The 22,389-nt window shown below is 40.1% G+C and overlaps 1 protein-coding gene across 1 annotated transcript; it reads left to right on the top strand.

Moving 5' to 3' along the window:
• Window positions 1-17,389: 17,389 nt before the first annotated feature.
• On the top strand, window positions 17,390-18,981 carry TASL (TLR adaptor interacting with endolysosomal SLC15A4). Its single transcript, XM_048495100.1, has one exon. The coding sequence runs from the start codon at window positions 17,390-17,392 to the stop codon at window positions 18,260-18,262; it is 873 nt and encodes a 290-aa protein (XP_048351057.1). The 3' UTR covers window positions 18,263-18,981.
• Window positions 18,982-22,389: the final 3,408 nt, after the last annotated feature.

Raw genomic sequence — 22,389 nt, forward strand, 5'->3', positions numbered from 1 at the left:
CCTAGTTTGGACTGGCATACACATCATTTTTCCCCATTTTGTTCTTGTTGTTTGGAGGGCAGAGTCTTTGAAGCTATGATTACTCAACATATGTGCATATTGCTGATTCTCATATCATGTCATTGTAGCTTCATAGACACCGCCCTCAAAATAAAAAAGAGGGAAAACAACATGAGTGTGGAATCGCCAGTCCAAATAACTTTATTAATGTACTTTATACAGTGAAAACGTGGGCAGATGAGCTGCAAGGAGAGGAAACCTCTGAGGGAAACCTTCACCAAATGGTGGGTGGCAAGAATCCTAAGTGAGAGAACATAGCTAGTGGGGGGGGGGGGGGGAGGCAGGAAAAAGAACCACTTTCCCTTGCAACACTTTTTTTTGTCCACACTATGCAGACAAAAAAAGGCAAAATAATTATTTTTTAAAAGCATCTACAAGATATTTTATTTGTGTTGTGTGTAAAGGGCCACTGTTACCCTGCTGCCTGCATACAAAAGCCCTCATGAAAAGATTCAGTTTTGCATACTGCTCTCTTGCTGCACACAGAGAAATATAGCTTAAATGGTGAGCCCTCTTGATTCACTGCTGTTTCAGATACATGGATACTTTGAACACACAAGGATTTGATATAAAGTGAGAATACCACTAGATATGACATGAGCAACTTAGCACTTTATTTCCTGAAAATCTGTAGAACTAACAATAACAATAGACCCTTTAATATACCTAGTCTAAGGTCGATTCCCCACGGGGGAAATAACATGTGATAGCCCTGGTAGGTGCCCTGGGACAACAGGAGAACTCCCCACAGCTCCTGGGTCGAATTTGACTCAGTCCCATGCCAGCCCTGCAAAAAAAACCTAATCCAGAGTTTTTCAGAAACTACCAGGAAGGTACATCTTTTCTGGCATTTTCTGGTGAACATGGGATGAGCCCGGTATTGTAGGGAATCATTTTCCCACCCTAAGTCTCCATTCATTCTGTCAGCCAATCACAGCTAAGTCTCTTGGGCATGCACAGAACGGGAGACTCAGGGCGGGCAGGAATACGCCTTTTTATTTTTTCTTCTTGCATACAAAGCCACGTCCATGCAATTAATAGACACATGTTTGTGTGCTGTTCTCGGCCACAAAGCTCTATGCTTTGTGACAACGTAGCTACTTAGCCATTATGTAAAAAAAAAAAAAAAAAAGGAACGCCCATTCACATGCTCACTGTAACAGCCAATCAGGAACGAGAAGCAGAAGAGGCGTCGAGATGATCCTGGGCTCTGATCAACTCCAGACCTCGACTGCTGTGGGGAGTGACAGACCAGGATCAAAAGGTACTGTACTTTATGGTCCCAGTCCAATCCCAGGATGATTTTCCCCGTGGGGAATCGACTTAACACAATTTGTCTTGCCATGGCTGATTCCACATGACAGTTTTCTACTTTGGTGGTTATATTGATGCTACAATTATTAGTCAATTTATACTCAAAATAGAAATTCAAGATGGTACGAGATAATCTGTTCTCACCCTTATTAATCATGGTTCCCCTTTTACACCAGATGCTTATTTTTTCCAGTACCCCCTGCCATCATCATGCCATTTTCATGATCTCTACACATCCCCTTTTATTTGTTGATGCATACACAGCACTTCTCAAGAACAGCATAGTTTTAAGCCCCCTCTTCCCCAAAACAGCATTTTGCTCATTTGTAGCACTGAACAAGACACTGGTCCAGACTGCACCAATTTCACTGTGTAACGAATTCGTTCCTCCTATATATTTAGGCTCCATTGCCACACTAAACAAGACATGGTATCATTTTTCACCCCCCAATTCCCTATATTTGGGTTCCATTTCAACACTGGACTGTACCCCCGCCCAGGGATTTCAATGATGGATGGAAAATAAGTATGCAGATAGATAGATAGATAGATAGATAGATAGATAGATAGATAGATAGATAGATAGATAGATAGATAGATAGATAGATAGATAGATAGATAGATAGATAGATAGATAGATAGATAGATAGATGCACATCTGCAAGGGTGGCAAAGAGGTAGCCTTGCTGTTATATGGTACTGAAAAAGATGTGGCTGAAAGAGTCCTCCCATTCTGGAGCTGCATCACGGCATACACTTGCCAATAAATCAATAAGATGCTTAAAGAAAAGCCAACTTTTTAAAAGATAACAGAACTGGGTGCAATGAAGACAGAGTGATGTATCTTATTGCTAAATGACTCCCCCACTTCTGAGTTGATGGAACACGCAGGAAGAGACAGTAGCAACTAATGCACTGATCCTACCTTCCTCCTTTGTGTGATTGCTGGATTGCCTGTTCAGTGTGAATGCATTGAGGAAGTGTCCATGTGTATATTCCCTTCCCAAGATCAGCAAAGCTCAGAAAGCAGTGTGATTGGTCATAGGGAGGGATCATATACGCAGAAACTTCCTCTGCATGTAGGTGCCATTCTCATGAGCCAGTGATTTTGCAGACTGGGTGGGGAGCAGCATACTTATATCTGGTTTCCTGTCCTGCACATTCAGTCAATGTCTGTACATGGCTATTTATCAGTAACTTCCCACTCAACAATAGAGATAAGCACAGTAGGTGGAGATATTAACTTTTGATTCTTCAGCATGAGATACTTTCACAACTGAAGAGTAACTTGAGGGAAGATGGGAGGATAAAGTGTAATAAAATGTAAATTTGTTGTAAAATAAATCGATCATGCACAAATGCCTTATAAAGGCTGGATTACAGGCCAATTATAGGCTGCTGTGATAACAGGCAAGAATTTATGGAACAGGACCAAGATCTGTGTTTTCCCCTTTTGTACTCCATGTGACACTCATTGCATTAGATTTCAGATTTAGACTACTTGAACAACTATCCTGAATTAGCAGTTAACTGCATTCATATTTGAAGATAAATTCATTCTGAGCAATTTGGTGACCAAAGGCAATCTTTGAAATAATTAACTGACGGAACCAGCTATACTATGGTGGGTAAATAAATATTAGGAGTTAGAGAACCATTTACAATACTGTCTGCTGCATATTTAAGCCTCTCTTTTATTGCCTAATCAATGCAAAGTGGGATATTATACAGAAATAAATACCCCACTGGAATGACTGTGCTATCTTTGCATTATGTCAAGATCCATATGTTAATATCAAACATCTGAAAAGACAGCTATAGAATGGAAGGCTAGGTGATGCTAGAAAGAACAGGCAAAATGTTTGCTTCGATTGCGTATGGAAAAGTTGTTTCTATTACTAATGGTTAAAGGCTAAACAAAATTACAGGTAATTGCCAGTCAAACATTAACCAACATAGGTTGAGATCAGTAAGACGGAAGTGACGATGGATAGAAATGGCAGAAATGTTCCCCTCCAATTGATCTCTGGTAACTGGTACACCCCAGCCTGTTTAATAACAAGACTTTGGTTTCAGTTGATTTATTTATTGTGAAACAGCATCAGGAATGATTATTTAGACTTCTGTTTTTCAGCATTGCAAGCACCATTGTACCCCACATCACCCCTACATCCTGTTGCCCACCCTGCTGTCCAGTTCCCAAGGGGGAACGGCACCTCTCCAATCCCACGGTCTGCTGGAAGAAAAAATTGCCTTCTTTCATTAGGATCAAAACAACCCACGTAGCTGGTGGCTAACAAGCTGATAATGGGTCTAAGAAAAGGAAAGAAGGGAAGAGAGGAAGTCTGAACAAGAAGCAGGTGCCCAGGTCTTCGGTGGGAGGTGAAACGTGGCAAGATCAAACAGGATCAAAATATAAAGGTTCAGGAAGTAACTATGAAAACAGAACAGTTTTTCTTTTCTTTTTTTAAATACCAGAAATTTGGGGGAAATTGTAAATATATGCAATACTTCTTTATATCAAATGAATTTATTTAATTGCTTTAAGACCAAAAACATAGACAAAAGTTTAGTATTTGCAAAAGTTTAGTATTTGCAGTATTTATGGAATATATATTTATATAATTATTATTTTAATTATAAATGTATTTTCTATAAAATTTTTAAATATACTTGAAAGAGAGAGAGAGTGTGTTGCAAATTGCTGGTTCAATATTCTTTCTTGCCATGTGTATCTTAATTTTGCCATCTGATAGCTAGGAAAAAGTAAAAACTGAAAATAAAAAATAGCTTCTATGGTAAATTAAATGAAGTATGTCATTTGGACAGAAAGAGTCCCAAAAAGTAAAAAATAGTTCTAGCAGTTTATGCGGATATAGAATGAATTTTTTTTGCAAACAGAGAACTCTTCAGCAGTGTATTGGGGCTGTCTCCTTCCTCCCCCTGCCTTGTCTGGTCCCATCTCTTCTCTGCCCCTGGGCTGCCTTCTACATCTCATTCCTCCTCTGTTCCTTCACCCTCTGCTGTCTGTCATATGATCTGTTGTTCAAAATCCTGTCCTGTCTTCCCCACATTCCCTTTTCCCTGTCGCTGGCTTTTATATTCTGCTTCATCCTTGGCCATGGCATAGCTACCTACTTAGGAGGCAGCTCAGCTGTGTCCCCACTAGACTGCAGTGCCCAATTGTTTCAAAGGCCAGTTTTTGAGCAAAACTGGTAAATGATTTTTATTTCTGAGGAACTCACATTTTGTTAATGTTTTTAATTAGGGAAAGGCCTAAATAAATCTTATCTACATAATAGAAATAACAGAGGTAAAATAAAACATCAACTATAATGATGGGCAACAGTCCTATATATAAAAATATTTGAATGGAATGTATATGCTGTCTCTCCAGGGCCTCCCTTAAGAGGGCTTACAACTAAAAACAAAGCCCTGAAATCGTAACAATACCAGAAATTAGCAATACTCATTGCCCTTTATATGTTTCTCCTGACATATGCACATGGAAGTTAACACTATGAGTTTATTTACTTAGTAGTGAAGGGCTCAGGCTAATCTGATCCCATCAGACCTCAAAAGCTCAACAGGGTCAGCTCTTGGATGGGAGACCAAGGAAATTCAAAGTTGCTATCAGACTATGACAAACCACCTCTGAACATTTCTTGCCTTGAAAATACCATGAGAGCAAGGATGTGGGTAAGGGGGGATCCCAGGTTCAACCCCCCATTACATGTCCGAAGCTCCACCGCCCATTAGTGGGGGTTTTTTTGTATTTTTAGTGTTTTTCAGTTTTGGGCCTGTAGGGGATGCAGCTTTTAGGCTAGCAGCACCAAAATTTCAGGGAGTTTTTGGGAGCCACTCCTGATGATACCACCCAGGTTTGGTGAGGTTTGGTTCAGGGGGTCCAAAGTTATGGACTCACAAAAGGGGTGCCCTCGTCCCCCATTGTTTCCAATTGGAGCTAATAGAAGATGGGGGCTGCACCTTTGACCCCATAACTTTCGACCCCCTGAATCAAACTTCAGCAAACCTAGGTGGTATCATCAGGACAGTCTCCTAAATATACCCTGAAAGTTTGGTGCTGCTAACTTAGCAATTGCACCCCTGACAGCAGGCACCCCCCAAAAAAAATTTCCCCAGATTCTCCTTTTCAATCCACCCCCTTCGGCATGGATTTAAATGGAGAATGTGAGGTCCCCAGTTTAAACATTGAAAGTGCTGCTGTTTAAGGGTGGGGGATAATCCACTCCCATACATCATCACTTTCAATGTTGTTTTAACTGGGGACCCCAGATTCTCCCTTTAAGGTGGATTTAAAAGGAGAATCTGGGCTCCCTGGTTTAAACACCATTGAAAGTGATGCTGTTTTGGGGTGGATTCCAGCATCACTGCAGCTGCTCATGAGGTGGGGGTGCAAAACTCAGATTTTGCTCCAGGCTCCATTTTCCCTAACTACACCTTGCCCGGAAGGGAGGGCAGAAGAGACAGCCGGCTGAGAGCCCAGCTGCTGGGGGAGGGGCAGGGTGGGTGGGCGGGGCAGGGGAGTCTGCCATCCCTGGCCTCGGAGAGCTGCGTTTATAAGCACTGAGGTCCAGGGCAGGGCTTGGGGTGTGGCCACACCTCCAGGGGCAGGTGGGAGCAGGGCCCCTCCCCCAAACCTACCCCATAAAAATCTATCCCTACATCACTGCATGAGAGGTTATAATAAGCCAGCTGCAACTTGATGGCATTGCGCGCACGCACACACACATACACACACATAAACACAATGCCATTAAGAGAAATAAAGTACAGTTATTAGGGTTCTCAACCTGCAGGTGGAAGCTGGAAGTCTCCTGCTGTTACAACTGACCTGCAGGCAACAGGGATCAGTGTACCTGAAGAAAAAGACCACTTTGAGAGATGGACTCTGTTGAAGTCCCTCCCCTCCCCAAAGTCCACCATCCTCAGGCTTCACCCCAACAATCTCCAGGTATATTCTAGCCTGGAGCTGGCAAACCTAATGCTTATCCTCTCTGTCAGCATTCCCCTACATGTAATCAGGAACATGAACTTTAAGTTATGAAATTTGGTGTTTGAATGGTAAAACATAGGCAATCTTAAATCTGAAAATGAAATCTCATGGGCCATGTAGGGGGATGTACTTCTATTTAATTGTTTAATTAAGGCTTATGTTAATTAAGTATTTATACTACTTTTGCCACTGCTATATTTAGAGGTTTTAAACACATTATGTCAGAGCCCCATTGTGCAATCCTTTTGTAGTTTCCCGATTATGGGTGCATCCACACTATCATGACATATTGTCTGTTTGCTACTAGATTGTCCTGTGTGAAGATACAGTCCACTTCCAAATAATAATTATTATAGTACAATATCCAGCAATGTAAGTACAAGAAAGGAGCTAGAGGAGATGGGGACAGGAAGGCAGTAAAAAAGTTCATACACATACTGTATATAAAAAGCAATTTCAGGAAGAAGCATACATTTTAACTATCACTAGGTGGCTCCAGCTACTTAGTTACCTCACAGCATGATTGGCGTTATCCTGAGACTTTAGGGCAGGCCAAAGTTGCTTGCACTCCTATTGTTTGTAATCTTCTTATCTGTTCTTTTAAAATAAATCTAAATACAGATATTAGCATGCATTCTAAGAGAAAATGACAAGAAATAGCAATAGTTGATACTCAAGTAGGATTGTCAAATTTTGATTGAAAAGGACTTTGCACTAAGACAGCAAGACACTTTGTTTTTGGCTAATAAATTATAAATAGAGGCCTGCTGAATAGAGGTGATAAGAACATTGAAAAACCTCCAAAGCTGCTAAGAAAAATAAACCTGCAAAACCTGAGCTTCTAATATTCAACTGTAAACTATCAATAGCTACTGTTGCATATGGAAGCAAAACTCCCCATTTGTTTATGCTGAGATCTTTTGAATTGCAGAATAGAGTGAAAAACAGTTTAGTTGTATATTGAGTAACCCTGTGATACCTGTATTAGGTATTCAGTCCTAATTAGGTATTAGGACTGAACCTGTCACCTTCCCTTGAGGTGGAGATTATTCTGCCTTCAGAAAACTGACAAGGATCCATTTTCTATGTTAGCTAAATGGCACAATGAGGATTCCTTTGTCTGTATAAATGTAATATGAACTCCTGGATATACAGTTGTGGAACCCCAGGAATACCTGGTCCTCAATAAGAGAAACACTGGTCAGTGAGAAAAATTTATTATGGCAGACACATCTGCAAGGAACAAGCCTGCTATGCTCTCACTTTTCTTTCATTGAACTGTGAAAGGCATATTGCTGCTCCTTGACTTATGGACAGCTATCCAAGGCAATAAAATATTCACCTTCTTGGTAAGAACTAACATGGACTTCAGAAGAGGCATGAGATTCTCATCCTCTGGAAGCTGGAGGTCAGGGGCAAAATATCCATTGCTGAGCAACTGGGAATAGGCTGTAATTAGGCACCCAAGTATCTTGGCCAGGGAAATTTTATCCTCACCCCCTGGAAGTAAGCTCTCTCACCTCACAATTCCTCATATATCTTTTATTCTGCACTGTTCTAGCACTTCCTTTCTATTAGGAAAGATATTATCAAGCAACCATTTATTGCATAAATGACTGCCAGTCTCAGGTGAGCCACCAGAGCAAAACTTTAGTCCTGTAAATAGCCATATTCAAAGCATCCATCCCTTGTTGATTTTAGTGGATTTAAGTCCAGTAACCCTATAGAGATCAATAAGATTTCGGAGGTATAAACTTACACAAGTCAAAGCTCCCATTGAGAAGCTTATAATGCAAAAATCTTGTTGGTCTCTAAGGTGCTATTGGTCTCGAATCTAATTCTTCTATTGCTGACCAACATGGTTATCCTTCTGAAACTAAATTCCTGGCTAACACCTCATTTGTAACAGAGGACATGTTTTGACTGTGCAAGAATTGAGCAATCAGCAACATTTTTTCTCATTCGCTGACTCATTCCCACTCAAACCAAGATACAGGCAAAGGGTTTTTTAGTCTTGCCAACTGGCATGTGAACAGCAGTATAGGTTTTGGCAGATCCCCACAATTAGGTGTTTCAGCTGTTCACTACCATTTGATGGTATTATGGCTTGAATAAAAATATGTAGTGGCACAAGAAGAATTCTTATAGAACCTGCGTTTCTTTTTTGGGGTGGGGGTGGAGGACAAGTGATTCAAGAGCCCTTTGCCAAAATATCAGCTTGAAGAGTAAGGGACTGAGCAGAGGCGTATTGGGGGAAATGACTCCCAGAGACAACAGCAGACCTTCAGTTACTTATGCCAAAAATGGGTGAAGAGATAGATCATACTGTTATATGTTATATGTATTATCTGAAGTAACATGGGCATAGGGCATGAATATTATTGAGACATTTCATCTTCTAAATTTTTTTTCAAAGATGCAACTTTTAGATTACTTAAGTACTATAGTACTAAAGTACTATAAAGTGCTATAGTAAGGAGAGAGCATTCCTGGATATTCTAAATGACTGGCTTACAGCAGATGGTTGTGGAACCAACCAGGGGAGAGGTGATCCTAGATCTAATTCTATGTGGGACCCAGGACCTGATATGGGAAGTCAATGTTATTGAGACAATAGGGAACAGCAACCACAATGCTGTCAGATTCAGTATCTCTGCATGCAAGCAAGTGACAACTACTAATGTAGTTACATTTGCCTTCAGAAGGGGAAATTTCTCAAAGATGAGGGGGATAGTGCGCAGGAAGCTGAAAGGGAAAATCAAGAGAGTCAAAACTGTCCAAGACGCTTGGAGGTTATTTAAAAACACAGTAATGAAAGCTCAGCTGGAATGTGTTCCGCAGGTTAGGAAAGGCAGCACCCAGTCCAAAAGAAAGCCACTATGGTTAACAAGGGAGGTTGAGGAAATTATCAGAAAAAAAGATGTCTTTTAGAAAATAGAAGTCCAGCTCGACTGATGAAGAATACGAGAAGGAACACAAATGGTGGCAAAAGAGAAGCAAGTTAACTGTAAGGGAGACAAAAAAGGATTATGAGGAACGCATGGCTGCAAACATCAAGACCAGCAACAAACAGTTCTTCAAGTACATCAGAAGTAGGAAGTCAACTAGGGAAGCAGTAGGCCCAGTGGTGGGATTCAGCAGGTTTGCACCACTTTGGCAGGACCGGTTGTTAAAATGGTGCTTGTAAACAAGTTGTTAAATTATTTGAATTCCACCACTGGGTAGGCCCGTTACATGACAAAGGAGCAAAAGGTGTGCTGAAGGATGACAGGGAGATTGCAGAGAATGGATTCTTTGCATCTGTTTTCACCCAAGAGGAGGTGAGGAAAATTCCTGTACCTGAACCAAGTTTCTTAGGAGGCGAATCCAAGGAACTAGCGAGATAGTGTAGACAAGGAAGAAGTTCTGGCAGCCATTGATAAACGAAATGCTACCAAATCCCCTGGCCCAGATTACATCCAACCAAGAGTTCTTAAAGAGCTCATGAAATTGCTGATCTTCTCACTTTAATATGCAACTTATCCCTGAAATCAGCCTCCATCCCTGAAGACTGGAATATGGCCAATGTCACACCAATCTTTAAGAAAGGATCTGGGGTGGGGGTGGGGGGACGGGTGGGAAATTACAGGCCAGTCAGTTTGACATCTGTTCCTGGTAAATTAGTAGAATCTATCATTAATGATAAAATTAGATAACATGTAGAAAAGCAAGACTTGCTGAGGAAAAGTCAGCATGGTTTTTGCAGAGGCAAGTCCTGCCTTACAAACTTACTAGAGTCCTTTGAGGATGTAAACAGGCATGTGGATAAGGGAGAACCAGTGGATATTGTTTACTTGTACTTTCAAAAGTCTTTTGATAAAGTTCTGCACCAGAGACTATTGAGAAAACTTAGCAATGAAGGAATAAGAGGGAAAGTCCTCCTATGGATTAAAAACTGGTTGAAAAACAGGAAGCAAAGGGTGGGTGTAAATGGGAAATTCTCACAATGGAGAGATGTAGGGAGTGGTGTCCCCCAAGGATCCGTTTTGGGACCAGTGCTCTTTAACTTATTCATAAATGACCTGTAAGTAGGGGTGGGTAGTGTGGTGGTCAAGTTTGCAGATGATACCAAATTAAGTAGGGTGGTGAGAACCACAAAGGATTGCGAAGAGCTCCAAGCAGACCTTTATAAATTAGGTGAGTGCGCTAAGAAATGGCAAATGCAGTTCAATGTAGCAAAATGTAAAGTGTTGAACATAGGCAAAAAATCCAAACTTCACATATACGCTACGGGGGTCAGTGCTATCAGGCACAGACCAGGAAAGGGATTTGGGCATCTTAGTTGATAGTTCCATGGGAATGTCAACTCAATGCATGGCAGCTGTGAAAAAGGCAAACTCTATGATGGGGATAATTAGGAAAGGAATCGGGAATAAAACAGTAAAGATTGTCATACCCTTATATAAAGCAGTGGTGTGACCGCACTTGGAGTACTGTATTCAGTTCTGGTCACCACATCTGAAAAAAGGATATCAAAGAGACAGAAAAACTGGGGCAACAAGGATGATTGAGGGATTGGAGCACCTTCCTTATGAGGGGAGGCTGCAGCGTTTGGGACTCTTTAGTTTGGAGAGGAGACGTCTGAGGGGGGATATGATTGAAGTTATAAAATTATGCATGGGGTAGAAAATGCTGACAGAGAGAAACTTTTCTCTCTTTTTTACAATGCTAGAACCAGGGGGCATCTATTGAAAATGCTGAGGGGGAAGAATTAGGACTAATAAAAGGAAACATTTCTTCACACAACGCGTGATTGGTGTTTGGAATATGCTGCCACAGAAGGTGGTGATGGCCACTAGCCTGGATAGCTTTAAAAGGGACTTGGACAAATTTATGGAGGAGAAATCGATCTATGGCTTCCAATCTTGATCCTCCTTGATCTGAGATTGCAAATGCCTCAGCAGACCAGGTGCTTAGCAGCAGCAGCAGCAGAAAGCCATTGCTTTCACATCCTGCATGTGAGCTCCCAAAGGCACCTGGTGGGCCACTGCGAGTAACAGAGTGCTGGACTGGATGGACTCTGATCTGATCCAGTAGGCTCTTTTTTAATGTTCTTCTTATGTTGTTATGATAGCCTGGAAGTGTTTAGTTGAATTACAAATAAGTAATGGCTTTCCATTAAATACAAGATATGGAAAACATTCACAAACATATGAAACCTACAAATTACTTCAGTGTAATAAAGCACATTGTAAATGTTACAACTTTGAAAAAAAGGATGAGAAGGGTGAAGGTAAAAGTACACAAGTCCTAGGATTCCCAAAAAATTTTTTCATAATGTTATTACTACAACTGAATGCAGCTGAAGTAATACCCAAACTTTGCTTAGAATCAAAAGGAGGCACTGTTAGTTCCATAGCTTGGATTTATTTTAGTTCTTGCTTCACTGCTGTCTTTAGTCTGCAAAGTTCTCTTCAGCTGAGTAGTACTGGATGGTGAAAATGCTGTTGAAATTCTTAAAAAAAAATTTTCAGTGACTGCATTCCGGAAATCTAGGCAGATCAATGACAACACATCATGTAGTAACGAACTATTTTAATAACGGGCAGTTTAAGAAAAGGGTTTCAGGTAGTTACAAAAAAAGAGGAAGGAAGGAAAATTTAAACTTCCTCCTCTGCCTTGCACAGGGACTTTCCTTTTAAGTTTCTTGTATCACTAAGCATTGAAGAGAAAGCTTTTGCTCTCTGTGTAACTGTAAACGAAACTTTTTTACTTGAGAGCTACATTCCGAAACAAGGGGGCATAGCTTTTAAACAGATAAGGAGCCGTGAAACATTTCTGCGCATCATCACGAACTGCTGCACACTTATTGCCTTAAAGTAGCTGCTCAGTTCTTGAAGGTATGTGAGACTAGAATTTTCTTACATAGATTGTTTTCCCCCCTTGCATCTGCCTTATTTTATTTAATTTTTCTCCTTACTGCACATGCACTGTGATAATGCTTAGAAGATTGCATTGCAGAACAACCTAGATTTGTAAGGTTTATGCCTACAACCGAGGCTACAACATGGTTCAGTTTAGGAACCTTGGTTCAAATCAAATGTGTCCTATTGAGAAATTAGGTGTACAATGGTGAGTTTCTGCAGACAGTCAACAGTACTTGCTAATAGTGAGGGTTGTAATCCCTTTATTGGTTTTCATTTCATGAGAAGACAACTATTTTCTGGATTACATTAAGATATGAAACCATATTTAGGTAGCTAATGTGGGGTGCAGCCTGCAAGAGACACGTCTATGTTGCTTCACTGTTATGTTCATGCATTCTTTTTTTCCAATAGCAGATAACTATTTCAGGAACCCAGCAGAAGAAATATACTTGCCTTAGAAAAAACATACATGATTTCATTTTATCCACCAATTGTTTTGAGAATTGCATAAATTACGATCGATTAAAATGCTAATGTGAATATTGTAATGGGTAAAGTTTCAAACCTCCAGGTGGTAGTTGAAGATCTCTCTCTATTACAACTGATCTCCAGGCTACAGAGATCAGTTTACCTGGAGAAAATGGCCACTTTGGACATTATATCCTGTTGAACTCCCTCCACTCCCCAAACCTTACCATCCTCAGGCTCCATGCCCAAAATTTCCAGGTATTTTCTAAACTGTAGCTGGAAGCCCAAGTAATGACCCAAATTTATCTTCTCTTTTTCAAAATATACAAATTTACTAGAATAACACAGGCCACGTGTCTGTTTGTATATCTTGTCCTTGCATTGTCTGTATTTTAGTATCTCCATAAGATATCAATCAACATTTATTGCCTTCAAGACTTTTCCTCAGTTACTAAAACTAGAGTAACACTAGGTTGACAGTACTGAGCAGTACACGCAGACTTTGTAGGAAATTTTATGCTTCCTTTTCTAGTTCGTATACTTGGTCTATTAATGTATCACATTCATTACCTGTAGGAGGACAAAAGGTAAGCAATGGGTCTCAATCTGCTCCAATAATGGATGTAAAAGATGGGAGGGACCTACCTAAGGCATTCAGCAATACAGAAGAAATTCAATAGCAGGTGAATTCAAAATATCTCATTAGCACAGCTGGACTGCTAATCAGAAAGCAGCCAGGGGCACATTGTTTGTAAAATTATTGATGTTTACTTTCATTCCAAAGTAAAAGGGAATGAATAAGCCTCTGCTGTGTTTCACTGTCAGTACTGTTCTCCTCTCTTGTAATCAAGAGCTACCCAGCAGACTCCTCTTTTCCTTTAGGGCAGGAACACGATTTGTGATATAAACAAATGATGGTTATATAAACTTCACTCATGGTCAATTTCTGTGCAAATTAATGAAATATCTCTAGAATAAAGCAGAACTGTTTCTGACCAAGCCACCCATAAGATATCCTTACGCTTCTGGGGTCAAACTTCATGGTGTGTCCCTTTTCTTTAACAAAAGCTAAAATTTAATTGTGAAAATATATATTGAAGTACAAGGACAGGGCTACCTAGAGCAAAGGGCTAGAAGGGCACTAGCCACTATGAGAACACGAAAAAACGAGGGAATGTACCCAGAATGAATATTTGTCTGAAGGAGCTGTGGAGGCTCTTGATAGCCCTATACAAAGGCAAGGCGTACATCTGGAGAACCTGTGCTCCCATTTTTGTAGCACTCTTTTTCACCTGCTTTCACTTGAAAGCTCTCTATTTCCAGTTTCAGAAACATATACATTTTAATCTTGTTGCCTTTGCTATAGGCAGCAAGAGGCTGTTCACTAATGAGCTTTTTTTGTTTTCCTTTATCCTTCTGTCTTTCTCCCCTCTTCCTTGAATGTCTGAAGTCCAAGGTCAAACTGGTACTTAATACACCATTATTTCACCCTTGGCTTGACTGGCTGTCTGAGAAGGGATAAAATGTATTGCAAGAAGTCTGGCCTTGCAAGGTTGGCATTTGGTCAAGTATTGAATCTGTCCACTCGATGAGCCACTGATCTCCCAGGCCTGAATGATGAAACCCACAGTTTTATTTGACTTTTTTGCCATCGGAAAGTAGGGGAAGAGAAATTATTGTGATTCACTTCAAGGAACTCCTCGTTATCAGCAATGACAATAGAAACTACAAAAAGATCTTAACTGAAAGAGTGAATAAACATCCATCAATCGTGACTGGAGACAGCAGCTCTCAGCACACAATAAGGCATTTAGGCAGCTTACGTAAGGCTTGGCTCTACAATTCCTGCCTCTCTCATAATTAATTATTAGATTTAAGGATCTAAAATTTATCTGAATCACTCTGGCTTGACAATGTCTGTTCTTTCATCTCCTTTATTTCCAGTTTCATGTGTACTACTTCATACAAGTTCATCTCATGTGCAATTTCCTTTCATTATGCCATTCTTTTTCACATATGTACATATTGTTTGCTACAATGTTCCTAGTGATTGGAACAGACTTTCTGGCTGTAGTCCTCAAGCAGTCTCACAGGAACTGCTCCAGAGTGTTGTCTAGAAGGGTATGTTATCTGCTACATGTTAATCCATCATGAATTCTCAAGTTCTACTGGCCTTTAACTAAAATATGTTTTTGATGTCGCATGGGTCTTTCTCACTTTTTAGATGCCTTTATGCATATAATTTATGTGTTCATAACAAACATTGTGGGCAGTAAATAATAGCAGGGATAAAGAACAGATGGTTTCCTTTCTGCAGTTGTTATAACTGTTTTATCTGTTTGCCTGCATTAATACATTAATGTTATTTTGGGGAATGATAAGAATATTAATTTACTCAGTAGCTAGATCTACCTTTTATGTTCGTTCATAAAACCAATGAAGTACATTTTAAAAATTGTTTTATATTTTGTTTTTAAAAATATGCTTGGATATATTGATTTTAAACTTTAAAGCATTTTTTCAACTAGCTGAGACTTACCATTAATATTTTAAAATGGAATTATCATCATGTTCATCACCATTATTTACAACAGAAAATTGGCTAGCTGGCCCCATGTGAATAATGAAAGCATCAAAACTCAACCACCCACAGTTGAAGTAGTAGTTTCTTCATACACTAGGGTCAATTCCCCACAGGGGAAATATTCTGGGACACTCACAGAAGACATCCCAGTACAATGAGTGATTCCCCACGGCTCCAGTGCCAAATTCGGCTTTGTCCTGGCCCTTCCCTGTGATATTCTTCTCATCCTGGGATTTTCAAAAACTGCCAGGAAGGCAGTGGTGGGATTCAGCAGGTTCGCACCACTTCGGCAGAACCGGTTGTTAAAATAGTGCTTGTAAACAACCAGTTGTTAAATTATTTGAATTCAACCACCGGAACCGGTTGTTAAATTATTTGAATCCCACCACTGCAGGAAGGTAGGGTTTTTTTGAGAATCCTGATATGAGCCCAGTATCATGTGGAATTGTCCTTTGTTATTTTTCCCGCCCTGAGTCACCCATTCGAGCTGTCAGCCAATCACAGCACAGTGGCCAGGGCATGCTCAGAATGGGTGACTCAGGGTGGGAAGGAACGTGCCTTTTTTATATGTTCCTCCTGGCTATGAAGATACGACCATGCAAAGAAAAAAATTTGTGCGGCATGGCTTTCTAACTTGCCATGTAAGAATCCTCAGAACAAATGTGTTGCATACCACCACTACCACAACCAGTTTTCAAATTCCTCAGTTAACAGTGGGAGGGCAGGGGAAGAGTTGCAATTTTCCCACCAATTTGCACTTTCCCGCCAATCTGTTGCGTTCTGTGCTCTGTGACTCCTTATGCTCTATGCTTTTTGATGACGTAGCTACGTAGCTGTTACGGACAAAAAAGAAAGAAAGAGGGAACACTCATTCACGTTCCTGTCCCAAAGCAACAGCCAATCATGAAGTAGCAACAAAAGAGCCACTGAGCTGATCCCAGGTTCGTGGAAAAGAGGCAGACGTCTTAATCCCGGTTTCAACTCAAGACCTTGACTGAAGTGGGGAGGGACAGACAGGGATCAAAAGGTACTGGTACTTTATGGTCCCGTTCCAATCCCAGGATATTTCCCCCATGGGGAATTGACCTAGGAGTCCCTAGACATAGGTGAAAAATATGACTTTGTAAATTCATCAAAGATAGCCTGCTCCACAAAGTATGGAAATTCACTGAGCATCAATTGAAGGCCAAACAGTCCGTGTGTGTGTGTGTGTGTGTGTGTGTGTGTGTGTGAGAGAGAGAGAGAGAGAGAGAGAGAGAGAGAGAGAGAGAGAGAGAGAACAGCCTGCTTAAGCCTCTGAGAAAATCTTTGTGATTGGGTGGTGTGGTGAGAGTCAAAATTGTGCCTCCAACCTGCCAGTTCTTGTGGGTTTCCAGCTTATATATATTCTTTCTACATCTGAAGGTCAGCTCAAACTTTGCATCTTGTGTAGTGCCTTCCTTCGGATTTCAATTGACCTACCAAGTTGTCTCAATTCAAGTGTGGGATCTTGTGGCTAAAGATTATGCATATGTCCAGGATCATTTTGGTTGGCAGTAATCTGTTATTTTGGGGTCTATCCATTTAGCCAATGTTAGTAATTGTTAACCAGAAACCATGACATTTTAGACACATATCACATGCATACTATTGATAAGTGATAATATTGGCAGAACAAGAGCCAGTTGTAGAGCAAGACATAGTGATGCACAATGTACACAGCTGCCCAAGAAATGTGATGTATTCCTCCACTTATGAATCACATTTCCCAAACGCCAGTATTAAACATTATTTGTGCTACAATTTAGTATGGTACTCTTAATGAAAAGCTAGCTGTTGAATGTTGAAGATATCTCCTATAACTGGTAATCCAGTTAAGATCTGAACATAGAAGAGTTTGTCCATCACCAAGTGATCACAAGTATATAATTGAAACAGGGGACAGAACTCAAAGAAGCTAGTAATATGGCATCTTGTGATAGGTTTGTGAATATTAGTTTTTACAGTAAGAATGTTATGCCAAAATTGTCTGATACAAATCTCCTTTCTTTCTTCTAAAGAATGCTGTCCGAAGGGTATTTCTGTAGAATTCTTTATCATGATCTCTTGAATTACAACCTGTGCAGCGAGCAAGGAGAAGATGTAGCACATGAGATGACCTCTTTGAATGACATCATTTTTGAGGAAAAACAAGACAGCAATATGTTTTGGAGGTGCAGATCTTTTGGCAAATTTATATTTTCTGTCCATGCTAAAGAAAACAGAAACAGTAGGCAACAGAAGGATGCATTGACACAAGCTACTAAAAAACCAGCATTTGAAAGGCAAACATCTCCAGCTGTAGACATTTGTATAGGATCTGCAATAAACAGAGACACTTATCTGGTTCCATCTTCTTGTAACAGTATTTGCAAGAACTATAATGACTTGCATATTGCTGGGGGCCAGGTGATGCCTGTGAGCTCAGTTAAAACAGATTTTAATCATGACAGTGGGATTGGTCCATTCTTGGAATCATCAGAGATCCCACCACCAATGGAATCCATATCAGTGCCACCTACAGAAGTATCCCGCAAGCCAACTCAAGGGCATTCATCGTGCTGGCGAGTAGCCAGCATCATGCAACATCAGCAGCCCCTCTCTAATTCAATACTGAATAACTACTTAGAGGAGAAGGTGGTAGAGCTCTACAAGCAATATATCATGGATGGCATGGGTAACAGTGCATCTCCCACTCAAATCTTGGCATCAGAATTCATCATGACTAATGTCGATCAAATCAGCATGAAACTATCACAAGAGAGGAACATGAAGACCACCAAAGCAAAAGACGTGGTTATCAGCTGTCTACTGCGACTAGCTAGTGAGAAAGCATACACTGAAATGAGCACTCCTAGCCTCCATATTTCCCAGTTCAGCACTATTACTAAATAAAAGTTGAATGCAGCTTGAAAGTATTTAAAAAAAATAATGTTTAGTTTTTGTATAGTAAAGCATTTTATTTTGTAGACAAACTCCTGCAAAGAAACCTTGTTTGAAAATCACACAGAAATCTTTGGCTGTTTTTGCACAGCCCAAAATGGCATATTTTATGTATTGTAACTAGATATTGTGAAATTGTATAGATTGTTAGAAAATGCTGTGTTTTTTTCTATGTGATTGCTCTATTACTTTTTTAAAAAACAAGATCCCTTATTCTTATACAACTGTCTAGAAAAAAGGTTTATTGCATTGAAAATCCTCAGTTCACAGGCCCCTTTCAAAGACATTTCAGAAGACACCATGGAAATCCTGTTTATGTAAGGAGTGGTACCATATCTTAGATAATGATGAATATATATTCCATAGGACTTAGGGAGATAAAAACCATGAAGTGCTATAATCATATTCATTACATCAAGCTGAAGCTATTAATATTGTGCAGGCATATCTGTAATAGTTTAAGAACTGTATATTATTTTTAAAGCAGGAACATTACTTCCTAATGATTTTATCTCTTTACTGAGGTATTTGTGTAAGACGCAATGAATTTGATGCTTGCTTCTATTAAATACATTATAAGAGTCATTCCACCACTGATTTATTTAAAAGATCTTGCAAGTGTTCAAAGACTAACAGCAGTTGCAAAAAGATAAGACAGTTTTAGCTTTTGTTCAATTTACATCCCATTTATCATGTTCTGTGAAATTAGTTTTTTGCTGACCTTGTTACACATTCTGAACAAAGATAAGGACAACTGCATATAAGAAAATTCTATTGGTGTTTGTTTCATCTTGGTAGGTTCAGTTGGTCTCTGATCTTTTTAGATTTAACCAGCATTTCAAATTGGCAACTACAAGCAACCAAACCTCCACCAATAGATTTAAAATATTTAAGACACTGGCAATGTCATCCTAAACAGAATTACACCCTTCTAAGCTCATTGGTTTCAATGGACTGAGAACAGTCTGGGATAGTATTGTATCACCGCCATCCTAAGCCATTCTACTGAGAAACAAATCCAATTTTATTTAATGGGGCTTACTCCTAGGGAAGTACTAAGGATGCAGTCTGAAAATCTCCCTTTCTGAGGTTCCATTTTGCCCTTCCACCCCATTTCTTTTCTCCTTGTTGTAAGCACTCCACTCTACATGTAAGGGTTGCTTGTGATATTGCATTCCTGTATTCACATTAATATTGTCTGTTTATTTTCAGGAGTTCAGTTGTAGCTAACTATATTGCATTTGAAAAGTGTAGTTTAATACAAAAGTAGAAATAATATCAGGACAAATAGGTGTCCTTTGTTCTAGAGAGTAGAATTTTTAAAGCAAAGAGAGATCCCATTCATTCATATTAGTTTCTATTGGAAAGTTTCATATATTGCAATTTTCTTTTACCAAGAAATGTAGAGTGATGAGGAAATATCCAAGAGGCCCAGTTTGTGTAATTGTTATCTGTGATTACTCAAAATCCACACTGAGACTGAGAACCTCAAGTAATTTAAACAGGAAGTCATCTCTTTGCCCCATGAGGAAGCAGCTCCTAGGACACAATGGCATTTTCCCCACGGCCAATATATCCTGGGATAAGGAAGTAAACCATCCCAGTTTGGGCATGAATTCTGCAAGGCTTCTGTGCCTAAATCAGGCCCACTCTGCAAGGTTTGCCCTATCCCGCAGCTTTCAAAAAACGATAACATTGATGGTGTTTTTTAAAAAAGAACGCGCCGATCCCATGCCCATGCAAACATTGCAGGAGATGGGCCTGTTTATTTTTCTGGCATTGCTGCCTGCTTTTCCTGCTTCTTAGCTGAAGCCAATCAGAACGTCGGAAAAATGGAATCTACGCAATTACGCAAACTAATTAAACTACATAAATGACGTAAATGTAAACGTTCATGTGGAAAATGAAAATAAACTGGGGGCTCATGCATAATTCACTGGAATTCTTCCTCCCAGCCTGAACGTGCTGACGGGCAGTCGTGCGAAGGTAAAAACCGGGATAAAAACACCCTGGGATATATGATCCACAATATTTTGTCTGTGGGGAAAATGCCAATAAAGCATCATCAGTCACCCTCCTCTCTCTTTTTAAAATTTTATGTATTTGAAAGTCATTGTCAGGATCCACTTCCTCATTTTACTTGCTGCACCTGCAGTGACTCACAAAGATACTTTTAGTTATTATGCCTCAGGGCCCAAGGTTTCAATGAAGAATTTCATTGTTTCTCAGTTTTGTTTGAACCCTAGGTCTAAAGTGAACCCTTATCCTGTATAAATGTTTAAAATGAATGTAAAAATGGCATTGTTTTTAAGGGCTGCTTTATGCTAAATAAAATTTACCCTGGGAAATAAACTTAGTAAACAGAAACCCTCTTTACAAATGGGTACTACTCATGTTAGTGCCAATTTAACTATAATGGATACTGTGTGTTATTTTCTTAGTAGACTCTTCAACATTAAGCTCTATTCAGTATTTCTGTCCTAAGGCCAAACCTTTAACAATGACTGTCAATACTTTATGGTGATGCACCAATCCTAAAATAGAACTTTGGATACAGTTCAAGAAAGTTAATGCTGTTGGGATTAGAGCTGAATAAAATAGTTATCTATTCCACTGTAATGAATCTATATATATAAAAAGCTAACAGTGACTTTGTTAGGCATGCCCTAATGCCAAAACAGCTGGACGGATCACCCCCAATTTTTCACATGATGTTCTTCCCTATTGCAGGCAGGTAATCGGACCTTCAAATCACTGAAAGTCCATACCTGAGCCAGGTAAAACATCTTTTTCCTGGCACACCAGGCCATGAAGCTGGATCTTTTTAACTGTCACCCTTAGAATGTTCGTGCAGCATGTCTGTGGCTTGAGGGGTTGGTATGCCCTTAGAATGTTTGCACTGATGGCTAGAGATTAGCAGTTAAAACAGTAAATAGGTAATACTGTTAGGTAATACGAGTGGAAGTGAAACACATACACACTTTGCTGTGTGAGATGTCAGGTGGGGTTCCCCCCCTCACATGCAGGTAACTTTCACTCTCTGTGCCTCACCCACTGCTACGACACAACACACATACTCTCATCCACATCCAGCTCATCCTCACACACCTCACTCTGCCCTTCCTTAAATCCAACCACCACTTACCCACTTCCTCACCCATATTTGTCACAGCTCTCTTTTACTAAAAGCAAGCTGGAGTTTGCCTTTTTCTTCTACGAAAATCCGAGGTGTGGGGGCGAACCTCAACTACTACTGGCTCTAACTGCTTTTACTTGGCATGGCCCTTTAAGAACCAAGGGAGCTGGCCTCGATCTGAAGCGCCTCACCACCCTGCCTCTGCTGCCTGACTGGGATAGCCTGCTTGCCCCAGTTCTGCCTTACCCAAGCCAGGACTGTGCGTGTCAACCAGCCTCATGGACAGCGGGATTCGCACTCTGGACAGTTTTGTTGTGGAATGGAAAGGGTTACCTTATACTAAAAAAACAAGACACCACCATATAACAATGTGAATTGAAAAGGGAAAGAGGGATTCCATTTGACCACCCCAAAAGGCTATGCTGCAGATCATTGGACCTGCATGGACATCTGTGTGGGTTGCAGACTGTGATGAGAAGGACAATTGCCACAGCAACGTGTGGCCGGGCCCCGCTAGTTATGAATAACAGCCCTATTGACCCTTCCTGAGATACCTGTGTCACATATCACACCCTGAGTGGATTTACATAACTGATCATCCTCTAATCCTTGATGTTTCTTTGGTAATCCTTTTTAGATTCAGGAATGATCCTGAAAATTCATCATCTCACACCTTAATACATCTAGCTTGTTGGCTATTTAACTTATTTTATTTTATCTAATATAACATGGCTCAAGGCCTGTAGGCTAAACAAGCAGTATAATTTAGTAAAGATACATGAAACTGAGTATTCTGCTTTTTTTCCACAGAACATTCTGTGAAGTCCTTTCAGGATTGTTTCACTAAACTCAGCATATTCCATTTCCATTTGTTTCACTAAACTAATCACATTCCATGCACAAATATTTGCTGTCATATTGCCAATGGCTTCTATGGTGTGGT

The sequence above is a fragment of the Sphaerodactylus townsendi genome, linkage group LG04 (assembly GCF_021028975.2).
Source record: "Sphaerodactylus townsendi isolate TG3544 linkage group LG04, MPM_Stown_v2.3, whole genome shotgun sequence".
Lineage (NCBI taxonomy): Eukaryota > Metazoa > Chordata > Lepidosauria > Squamata > Sphaerodactylidae > Sphaerodactylus > Sphaerodactylus townsendi.

Bases quoted from the DNA above. Each gene is read 5' to 3' on its own strand.
- TASL (XM_048495100.1), top strand. From the start codon at position 17,390: ATGCTGTCCGAAGGGTATTTCTGTAGAATTCTTTATCATGATCTCTTG.